The sequence below is a fragment of the Thalassophryne amazonica genome, chromosome 4 (genome assembly GCF_902500255.1).
Source record: "Thalassophryne amazonica chromosome 4, fThaAma1.1, whole genome shotgun sequence".
Taxonomy (NCBI): Eukaryota; Metazoa; Chordata; class Actinopteri; order Batrachoidiformes; family Batrachoididae; genus Thalassophryne; species Thalassophryne amazonica.
The window spans coordinates 83450093-83462293 of NC_047106.1; the positions used below are offsets into that span (position 1 = coordinate 83450093).

The 12201-nt window shown below is 41.6% G+C and overlaps 1 protein-coding gene across 1 annotated transcript in view; it reads right to left on the reverse strand.

Annotated features, from left to right (window-relative positions):
- Positions 1–12201, reverse strand: part of cul3b (cullin 3b) — a 114017-nt gene that overhangs the window by 49691 nt on the left and 52125 nt on the right. The window contains exons 4-7 of the mRNA XM_034168187.1: positions 9867–10027; positions 7272–7386; positions 4722–4950; positions 1367–1512 (exon numbers count right to left, since the gene is read on the reverse strand). Coding sequence (XP_034024078.1) covers positions 1367–1512; positions 4722–4950; positions 7272–7386; positions 9867–10027 — 651 coding nt within the window. The remainder of the gene's footprint in view (positions 1–1366; positions 1513–4721; positions 4951–7271; positions 7387–9866; positions 10028–12201) is intronic.

Below are 12201 nucleotides of genomic sequence, written 5' to 3' on the forward strand. Positions count from 1 at the left end.
ATGTTTCCACCCCCAGGCTTCATGGTTGGGATGGTTTTCTTGGGGTTGTTCTCATCCTCTAAACATGGTAAGAGGAGTTGATTCCAAAAAGCTCTATTCTGGTCTCATCTGACCACGACCTTTTCCCATGCCTCCTCTGGATCATCCAGATGGTCACTGGTGAACTTCAAACGGGACTGGACATGTGCTGGCTTGAGCAGGGGGACCTTGCTGCCCTGCAGGATTTTAAACCATGATAGCATCATGTGTTACTAATGTAATCTTTGTGACTGTGGTCCCACCTCTCTTTAGGTTATTGACCAGGTCCTCCTGTGTAGTTTTGAGCTTTCTCAGAATCATCCTTACCCCACAAAGTGAGATCTTGTATGGAATCCAAGACTGAGGGAGATTGACAGTCATCTTGTGTTTCTTCTACTTTCTAATAAATAATCATAACAGTTGTTGTTTTCTACCAAGCTGCTTGCCTGTTGTCCTGTAGTCCATCCCAGCCTTGTGCATGTCTACAGTTTTGTCCCTGGTGTCCTTAGACAGTTCTTTGGTCTTGGCTATGGTGGACAGGTTGGAGTGTGATTGAGTGTGTGAACTGAGTGTGTCTTTTATACAGGTAACAAGTTCAAACAGGTGCATTTAATACAGGTAAAGAGTGCAGAATAAGAGGGCTTCTTAAAGAAAAATTAACAGGTCTGTGTGAGCCAGAATTCTTGCTGGTTGGTAGGTGTTCAAATACTTATTTGCAGCAGTAACATACAAATAAATTATTTAAAAAAAATCATACATTGTGATTTCCGGATTTTTTTTATTTTTTTTTAATTATGTCTCTCACAGTGGACATGCACCTAAGATGAAAATTTCAGGCCCCTCCATGATTTCTAAGTGGGAGAACTTGCAAAACCACAGGGTGTTCAAATACTTATTTTCCTCACTGTACTTACTCTAGACAGATTTACCAAACTGTTTGTTTTTAATAGTCGATGTCAATGAATTACAAGTCATGTTCAGTGACTTAGAAATATTCATGTATCCACCCACTGACCCACCCAAAAAACTGGGTGTTAAAGTGGAAAAGTCATATTAAAGGAAACCTGATATTTAGTGTGCTCAGTTACTTTTGACCTGCAAAAAACAGAGGAACCATGAAAAAAAAATGCTTGTCATTCGTAAATGGTTAATGCTGTATTTTTTAAATCACTGAATTAAAGATAAAAGTCTACACGACATCTTAATTGTTTTATTTCAACTCCATTCTGATGGTATACACAGGCATAAACACAAAATCTTTAAAAGCAAAGTGACATTTTTCAACCTCTGGTCCTTTAAAAAACCTGTTTTGGGTTCTGTACTGCAACATGTTTTCATAAAGTCTCACCTGGATATAGTCGACAGGATTCTTTCCCTCACCCTCCTCTGACACGAGGGCTTTGCCTTGCTCCCGTAGGTAAGAGCTCATACACTCACACATGGTCTTCAGGCCATTGGGAACCCTGCTGAACAGCTTGTACATGCAGGCCAAATCTGCAGGCGTGTCCAAAGATATTTTTTTTTAGTCAGACTGAATTAAACATGAACAAAGGTACGAGTATAAAAACATATTCTTAAGTAGTGTCGCTAAAAGTATCTTTATTTTAAAAACTAATTTCATACCTGACCTCAAAAATGCTTACAACTGATGAGTTCTGTAGGATCTGTTTTTGGAAGACAATTTTTCCATTAAGTTACAATGACTACTACAACCCCTGGCAAAAATTATGGAATCACCGGCCTCGGAGGATGTTCATTCAGTTGTTTAATTTTGTAGAAAAAAAGCAGATCACAGACATGACACAAAACTAAAGTCTTTTCAAATGGCAACTTTCTGGGTTTAAGAAACACTATAAGAAATCAGGAAAAAAAACTGTGGCAGTCAATAACGGTTACTTTTTTAGACCAAGCAGAGGGAAAAAAATATGGAATCACTCAATTCTGAGGAAAAAATTATGGAATCATGACAAACAAAAGAACACTCCAACACATTTCCTTTCAATTGATGGGATAAGAAAAGTGTCCAAAATATCAACGTAAACTTGTGCATTTATTGATGATGTAATGACAGCCATCTCCCCAGTGCCTTTACCTGACATGCGGCCCCATATCATCAATGACTGTGGAAATTTACATGTTCTCTTCAGGCAGTCATCTTTATAAATCTCATTGGAACGGCACCAAACAAAAGTTCCAGCATCATCACCTTGCCCAATGCAGATTCGAGATTCATCACTGAATATGACTTTCATCCAGTCATCCACAGTCCACGATTGCTTTTCCTTAGCCCATTGTAAACTTGTTTTTTTCTGTTTAGGTGTTAATGATGGCTTTCGTTTAGCTTTTCTGTATGTAAATCCCATTTCCTTTAGGCGGTTTCTTACAGTTCGGTCACAGACATTGACTCCAGTTTCCTCCCATTCATTCCTCATTTGTTTTGTTGTGCAATTTCAATTTTTGAGACATATTGCTTTAAGTTTTCTGTCTTGACGCTTTGATGTCTTCCTTGGTCTACCACTATGTTTGCCTTTAACAACCTTCCCATGTTTGTATTTCGTCCAGAGTTTACACACAGCTGACTGTGAACAACCAACATCTTTTGCAACATTGCGTGATGATTTACCCTCTTTTGAGTTTGATAATCCTCTCCTTTGTTTCAATTGACATCTCTCGTGTTGGAGCCATGATTCATGTCAGTCCACTTGGTGCAACAGCTCTCCAAGGTGTGATCACTCCTTTTCAGATGCAGACTAACGAGCAGATCCTATTTTAATGCAGGTGTTAGTTTTGGGGATGAAAATTTACAGGGTGATTCCATAATTTATTCCTCAGAATTGAGTGAGTCCATATTTTTTTCCCTCTGCTTGGTCTAAAAAAGTAACCGTTACTGACTGCCACAATTTTTTTTCTTGATTTCTTATAGTGTTTCTTAAAGCCAGAAAGTTGCCATTTGAAATGACTTTAGTTTTGTGTCATGTCTGTGATCTGCTTTTTTTCTACAAAATTAAACAACTGAATGAACATCCTCCGAGGCCGGTGATTCCATAATTTTTTCCAGGGGTTGTAAAAGGAGTATAAAACAGCTACATATGTCATAAAGCACAAATTTAGGTACCAGGGTCCTCATGTACAAAGACTTGCGTGGATTTCCTACTGAAACACGGCGTACGCCAAAACCCAGAAATTGGCGTAAGCACAAAAAAATTCAGATGCATCAACGTGCGTAGGCATGATCCAAGCATGTTTCATTTGTACATCCCAAGCAATGTGGAAATGAGCGCACATGCACACATACCAAGCTCCTCCCTTTCCACGCTCTATTTAAATACGAAAATTTATTTAAATAGTTTGGTTAATTGCCGGGACCGTAAGTGTGGATTGTTGTGTGTTTGATGACGTCTGCCATTGTCTCTGTGTTGTTGTGTACAAAAATTAAAGCACTTTTAAAGACAACACGCACAAACAAGTGGTGGCTCAGTTGCCATTCTCCCATGCAGCTCACCATGATGTAAAACAAAAATGGAATGAGTGTGTCTGTGTGTGTAAATGCTGAGGCCAGAGCAGCGCACACACACTAAAGTAAAAACATATTAGGTGCGCGACGCCTGACAGTGTGTGACATTATTACGCACACATTTGTTGACAAATACACAGCACAGGGTGGCAGTCAGGGAGTGTTAAAAGCCTCTCCAGTTTGACCATCAAGAAAAAGAAAACACATTAATAATAATAATAATAATAAAAACATATTTGAATGTGCACATGCCCAAATATGTCTGCGCTGTTATTCATGAGGAACAATTACACAAATGATTTAACCACCAAGCCATCCATCGCGCACCATGCCAGCCTCTAGTCTAATGCACATTTGAACACTGATGGAATGTGATGTATCTGGATGACATTTGGATGATTGTGTTCCACACAGCTGGCATGCCTCGGCTCAATGTTGACTGGCACACTCCTGACCGATGGCCAGCTCCCGCTGAAAGGCCCGTTGTTAGGGAGTGCAGCGTGATCAGCACCTGTGTGGGCAAAGATAACCCCCGGCTCCTCGCGGTATTGCGCTCTGGGCCGGTTGTGTTGTGTGCGCAACTCCAGTAACACTGGCCTTGGTAATCGAAATCGGCTTATGGGCCAAATATTGTCGTTTGCAAGTAAATCCTTGCATTCCCTGAATACACGCTCACCTCGCACCATTTGCAAGGTCCTCTGATGCTAACGCAGTCATTGTTAATACCATCTTACGCATCATTTTGTGCATACTTTTATATCCATCGATATAACTGCAAACACGTGTGTGTTAATTCTTCATTAGTGTGTCTCTGATGACTTCTTCTTTTCACACTTTTAACGGTTCCCAGCATCACCTCCATGCATCGGCAGGAGAACAATAGCTGTAAAAATGTGCGTATGACAGCCATGATTTTTATGTGACTGCACATTTCCACAGTCATTTTACTTTTGATACATCTGAAAGAAGGCGTGGAAACAGACATACGCTACATTTTTGTGTGTACGCATGCTTTGTACATGAGACCCCTGGTCAGTTGTCATTATTTCTCTAAATAATTCCTTAAAATTTGAAAATATGGATCACATAGTAAAACATTTGTGATGGTAAAGACTTTTATGGACTTATGAATGCAAATGAAGGAAAGCAATGTAAAACAATTTCAGGAAGCAGATGATTGACTACTTACCATCTGTTTTGCCATTTTTGAGCATGTGGACTAAGCCTGAGTTCTCCATCTCTACAATGGTCTTCATGTGTTTGGAGATTAGCTCTCGTTCCACCACTTTAACAATGGGCTCCTCTGTGGACTTATCAAGGCAGTGCATCACTCGCTCAATCTCCTCATTGATCCTGGCCTCCACCTTCTTTATGTAAACACTAGCACTATTTTCTGCAAGGAACTTTTGGCTCTCCATCTGATAGTGAACAAAGGAAATATATGGTCTAAATAATGAAAGAACATTATTATTTATCAAAGTACTATGCATTTTTGACAATGACTCAAGGAAAGTTTAATTTTGCTTTCCAAATAATTTCAGTTGTATTGAGGACTATGCTAAAAACAAAACATTTGAAATTTACAACAGCATTTCAAGCAACAGAATTTTTGAATAAAGACTATAAAGCCTCCTGCTAACTTTAGAATGGCAGCAATCCTACAAATTCAGAACTTGTCACAAGGTGCGACATTCACTGCAGTTACTTGTTAATGACAATGACATGAACAAGAGGATGACAGAAAACCCTGTCAAACTGCTGTGAGAAAAGCTCATCTGGCATATATTTTAAGGAGGTAGATGTACAGATAAACAGAATGTGCCTGCAGCAAAAATGATGTGTAACAGATGTGTGATAGTGATGCTCCAAGTTTAGATGGATGGGCAATGTTTATGGTTTTGCAAGTACAGTTCAGTAAGTCTAAGTACAATTCTGATATTTCTTTAAAGCAGCTAACAATTAGAAGTCCCCCCCCACCCACTCCACATTTTTTACAACAATGCAAAATGCAAAAACATTTATTTAATTCTTGCTTGTTGTCCACTGTACACTGCTGCAGTTGATAACGTTTGTTATAACAAGGGGTATGGCTTTTTCTTCTGCTGTCAACATGTAAATGCAACATCAGTCAAAAATCTGGATAACAGCAAATTTGATGCATGAAATTCATTTTTTCCTCAAAATTCTACACACAACATCCCATAATGACAATGTGAGATTGTTTTACAAATTTATATTAAAAAAAACACTGAGAAATCACATGTCTATAAGCTTTCACAGCCTTTGCAATGAAGTTCAAAAATGAATCCAGGTGCATCCTGTTTCCACTGATTGTTCTCGAGATGTTTCTACAGCTTAACTGAAGTAAATTCAGTTGATTGGACATGATTTGGAAAGTGACACACCTGTCTACATATAAGGTCCCAAAGTTGACAGTGCCTGCTACAGCACAAATCAAGTATGAAGTTAAACTAAATGTCTGTAGACAAACATTTCTGCTGCTTTGAAGGTCCCAATGAGCACAGTGGCCTCCATCATCCATGAATGGAAGACGTTCGGATCCATCATGACTCTTCCTAGTTCTGGCTACTAGTCTAAACTGAGCAATTGAGGGAGAAGGGCCTTAGTCACGTGAGTCAGTGACCAAGAACCTGATGGTCACTCTACCAGAGCTCCAGCATTCCTCTGTGTAAACAGGAGAACCTTCCAGAAGGACAACCATCTGTGCAGCAACCCACCAATCAGACCTATATGGTAGAGTGGACAGACAGAAGCCACTCCTTAGTAACAGGTACAATGTCAGCCCACCTGGAGTTTGCCAAAAGGCACCTGAAGGACTCTCAGACCATGAGAAAGAATATTCTGTGGTCTGACCAAACAAAGACTGAACTCTTTGGCGTGAATGCCAGGCACCAATTTTGAAGGAAACCAGGTACCATCCCTACAATGAATAGTGGTGGCAGCATCATGTTGTGGGGATGTTTTTCAGTGGCAGGAAGTGGGAGACTAGTTAGAATTAAGGGAAAGATGAATGCAGCAACATACAGAAACATTCTGGATGAAAACCTGCTGCAGAGTGTGACTGAACATTTCTGGAGAGATCCGAAAATACCGACGCCCCCCATTCAATTTGATGGAGCTTAAGGTGTGTTGCAAAGAGGAATGGGCAAAACTGCCCAAAGATAGGTGCACCAAACTTTTGGCATCATATTGAACAAGACATGAAGCTGTAATTGCTGCCAAAGGTGCATCAACCAAGTATTGAGCAAAGAGTGTGAATACTTATGTACACGTGATTCCTTAAATTGCATTGTTAATAAATTTGCACAAATTAAAACACAAAAAATGTTGTCATTATGGGGTGTTGAGTAGAACTTTGAGGAATTTACTCCATTTCAGAATAAGGCTGTAACATAAAATGTGCAAGAAGCGAAGCACTGTGAATACTTTCCGGATGCACTGCATATTCCTTGCTAGCTTGCTGTGTTTTCCATTCAGCTTTCATAGCAACAGCTAGAGAATACTGGATAAATAGGCTCTGCTGACAAAAGCCCCACAAACCATTTCAGTTTGGATACTTGTCAGTGAAGGTGCATTTATAAACCAAGACAACATTAAGTGCATTTTTCTTTAGTCTGACAACACTGTACAAGTTCCAAATCCTTCAGTGTGAGGGAGCTGTTATGAATCCACTTTTCACAAATATATATGTGATGTGGGGTCACATTTTATGACAAACCTGGAAAAATTCAGCAGACATTTCCAGAAATGGTGCCTCAAAATCTTCTTCATAAACTGATCTCCCTTCAAGACCAAGGATCATTAGCATTTGGCAGGCATTTCTGATGGCACCCCTGGTAAAAAAAAAAAAAAAAGAGAAAAGGACCAAAGACTGAAAGCTCAAGCAAACAAGACAATGTTGTAACCAGTATCTTCTGCTGTAGCATGGGTTTATTCAAAACGCTGAACATGAATCTCTGTGAAACCTTTTGATTATGTTATAGTTCAGATGTGCAGTATGAAATGTTCCTTTGGCTGGTCCCTTTTTTTTTTTTACTTTGAGTCAATACAGTGGATCCAGTATGAACCTCGTGATTTTTTTAAGGAGGAGACACACTGTGACAAGTAAGTAATCAAATCAAGACTGGGAGCATGGGCTGGTACCACACACTGCTGCATCCATGACGCCTCAGCACCTTTGGTCTTGGATGACAACTACCCAGGCAGACAACAGGTCCATCAAAAGTAACAATTTATCTGCCCCAGCGAGGTAAAAAAATTAATTCAGGCAAGGAGACTGCCAACTCACATATGTGGGCAAGTGGGGTCAGGGGGAATCCAAAGCACTGATCTCTATATGGATTATCAAACAACAAAAGACTTTTCAGCATGCTGATGTACAGCACAGCCAACTTGCAAGTCTTTGCTGTGCAATGGGCTTGACTTGCACCAAAATAAACTAAATTGAAGATATCAACATCTACCTCAAGATATCAAGAAACGTAGATGAATTTCAGCACACAGAAATGAGGTATATGCTGTGCCAACATTCGTAAAACTCTGGCATCTTCTATACTGCATTTTCTGGTATTACATGTGGCAGTACTTCCAGCAGCAAACTACCAAGACAAGCAGTCATACAATCAACCCTGCACTTTGATCAAGACAATGCCAACATGTAACAGCACAACAGCTTTCAATTGAACGGAAAGCATATATACTGCATAAAATCACAAGTCCCAAAACATTGTACAGCAGTAAAATCTTACAAGAGCAAGAACACTGGTGACAGTGGTAAGGGCCCCTTCACACACAGTACGAATGTGGTCGAATTGCACATGAACTGCGCATGAAGCAGGAATGGTATGTAATACGTGTAAAATCAGAGCTGCCTCTAATGCCTCGTACACCTGTTGCTACAACTATATGCACACGTCAGCGGCTGAAAGACAGAGTGTGCCCTGTGAGAGCCCATTCGATCCCTCTCACGGCAGGTGTCAGCCAAAGTTCAGGTGACACACATGAACATCTAACACCGCTCGCTTGGCACTTAGAAAATGTGTGGCTATTCACGCTATTAGCACGACAACAGCGAGCAGATGATCACTTTTGAGTTTGTTGTGAAATTTTTCAAAGTGCCCCCATGACTGTGGAGTTGCCGTGTACACGTGGCGTGCCAGAGTGTCAGCTCACCCCAACAACACGTGTGTGTGTTTTGCGTGCTCCCCCGCTCCACCCCCAAACATGTGTATGCGTGTGAGTGATTCGCAAATCCCCCGGCAGGTGAGGCGCCTCTCATCTGATCACAGAGTGACACCTTGGTCAGTGTGCTGACCGGAAAGGGGGCGTGGCTGGCTGCCAACAGCAGTTGACAACTCGGGTCCAGGACGTCACAGCTGCAGAACATGTACCGTGTTTTGACGGACACGCGGGTGTGTGCTTGCTGTCCTCACATGGAAATACATAAAAACATATAGCTTTTGCAACGGGCTGGAGAGCACGCAGATTGACAGGGTGCCCCAGCTGAAACAGAGCGTCAGTTCACGTGAACATGCAGCAGCCGATCTGAATGTCACGTCTATCTGACAGGACATGCATGTCCTGTGAGCGGCGCTCCACAGGACTACATGACAAGCCAACAGTGTGCCAAATACGCCCCTTTCAGTCAATATCAGCAGAAATACGCTGTAACAAATGCTGTTTGGTCTGTTATCATGGCACTTTTTCTGTTTTTAAAAAAAATACAATTATGTGCTTGTTGATTTCAGGCATTTTTCTGCACCTTTTAGAGGACAGCGATGGTAACGCAGTGGTAAAGTTTCTGGCTGACAATCCGAGCTTTTGTAACTGCAGGTTCAAATCCCATGGGTGGCAGGTATTTATTTATTTATTTTTTTCACAGCAGCTGCGCGATGGTGTTACACATGCTCCAGCTGCTCAATTTCAATTTATTGTCATTTATATAGCGCCAAATCACAAAGCTGCCTCAAGGCACTTCACACAAGTAAGGTCTAACCTTACCAACACCTCGCACCGTGTTCCCACTACGAGTTTCATGCACGCTTATGCACAACACCATCGCAGCGGGTTCGTTCACGCCTGCCCGTCGGCTCGATGTTTTCGTGGCTCACTCATACGAGCTGTTGTACTTATTCATACTATGTGTGAAGGGGCCCTGGGGGGGAGGACACAGACTACAGTGTTAATAACTAGACCTCTGAAATCAAAGTGTTATTTACTTTATTTGGATATTCATCTCATCAGTATCAACTAGTAATTAGTTACCCAACCAGAAATTCATGCCTATTAGTTTTCTTTGGATTTTTGTTGCTACCTGTCCACCACCTCTCCCTTCCTCTCACGTGCTATCATGTCCAGCAGGGTCTGTCGGAGGTGGTCTCTGATGCAGCCATAGCGAACCACCTGATCCCTAAAGATGATGAGACCCAGGTTGTAGACATTCTCTACATTATTCTGCTGTACATAAACCCGGTCCTGTAGGACAAACAAAAGAGAAATTTCAGGTCTTTAAACTAAAACCTGATTGCATCTCAGTTAATAATGGTTAGGTTTTGATTGTTTTCAGAACACCATGAAACAATAACATGAACTGCATTAATTAACCATTTATTTAACATGTGCCATTTTGCAACTTCATGAAGAGAGTGGGACAAAGACAGACAAACAAAAACTCTGCATCTCAAATGAGATCTGTGGGCACTTTGTGAAGTTGTTCTTCATTGTAGGTTTTACAAATAAGGAACTTTATGTTTTGATCCATCTGCACCACATTATCATTAGTATTAGAACTTTGAAAAGAATGTCCAAGAAAATGTGTCTATTCCAGAGGAGGAACCACACGGAGTTCGTCTGTAGTTCCGGAGATTAGCAGTTCCCAAAATCGCCTCTTTCATGGAGGAGATGGCTGGAACGGGCAGTCTGCAGGGTTATGGCTCGGTCACACGGCACTTAACGAAGGACAACGAAGCCCAAACGAAATGAGAAATCTGGACTTTCTTTGCCTTTCGTTGGCATCATTTAACCTTCTCACAGCTTTGTTCCTGCAGCTGGCACTTCCTCAGGATATTTAAACTGCAGCATTCTGTAGGGGTGTCGAAAAAAAAAAAAAAAAATCGATTCACGTCCGAATCACGATTCTTATTTATTACGATTCTGAATCGATCAAAATGTCCAAGAATCGATTTTTAAAATGAATTTTTTTAAACATTTTCTTACTTATTCGCTGCGTGTACTGTTTGTGAGGCAATGGCTTCCGTACTACAGCGTCCCCGCGAGGGGAGGGTCCGGCGTGCTTCAAACATTCCTGAACTGCAGCTTAGCATGGCGGACAAAGAGCTAATTCAGCCAGCACTGTCTTTCCTGAAGGCAAATGTTTGAGCGCGTTTTGGATTTTATTATTTGCTGCGTAAGAAGGAACTTGATATGACTTATGCAGTGTGCAAAATCTGCAAAATGAAAGTCAAGTACTTCGGAAACACTTCAACTCCGCAAGCCCACATGCTACGTTATGTCCCGGAGCTAAAAGGAGCGGAGCAGCGGTCTCTGACGACTACTGACCAGCGCTTCGCTAAACTGCCAGCCAACTCTGAACAAGCAAAGCAGATAAGTAAATTTACATCTAGAATCACTTGATTAACCTTGTAAAGCTGCATTTTCTTAAACATAAACATTCTTTAAGTAATATAACTATTTCTCAGAGCTCTTTGAATCAAAAATCGATTCTGAATCAAATCGTCACCCCAAGAATCGGAATCGAATTGAATCGTGAGTTGTCGTACGATTCACATCCCTAGCATTCTGTCTATGAACTCTGAAAGGCTTGCTGTCCTCCAGCATCTGCAGACAGAAGAGCATGCTGGCCCCTTCAGTCTGACAGTTTTGAGGAGGTGATCTTTGATCGTTGGGTATTTGTTTGCAGTGGCGGGGCTTTGCAGGAGCGCGATCAGCCTTGTTTTAGTGGAATTTAGGGCTGAAACAATCGGCGATGGCTGTGTATGTGTTCCCAGCGGGGGGGGGGGGGGGCTTTGAAGGAGTGCGATCAGGCTTGTTTATTTCCATGTAGCTGATGGCCGTCATGACGTGATAATATTTTGTCGTCTGCAGTGATATTGCTGAGTGTACTGCGCCTCGGTTTGTGCAAACCAGGCGGCAGTTTACAGAAGCGAGACTTTCAGCATCAAGTGTGGAAAAGGTTCGGGCAGCAGAGGACATTCACGTGTGAACAGCTTTGATCCACAGAGGTGTGACATATGAAAACAGAAAACCCAGTGTGATCGCAAACGGCTTCATTCTTTTTGAACGTTTGAGTTGCTAAATCATGTACAAGGCAGTCCTTTTGTGTGTACGTGTGCTACAACACGTCCAAACACTGAATGCATTCACCCAGAGTGAATCAGCTGGAGAGAAGGTGAAGCGCGCGTCTCATCCATGTATGCAGCGCCTGTGTGTCCGTGATCAGGACTGGCAATCAAACCCACGCGCGTACATGTGACTCACTGCTTGATCACACAGCCGCAGCGCCTGTGATCAGAAACACCAGGGTTTTGAGGGGAGAAAAAAAAAAAAAAAAAAGGACTCAGGCACTATGAGCACCGAGTCCTGGAATGCAGAGATGCAGATACACATTGTTCCAGCAGTGGCTCCAGGTG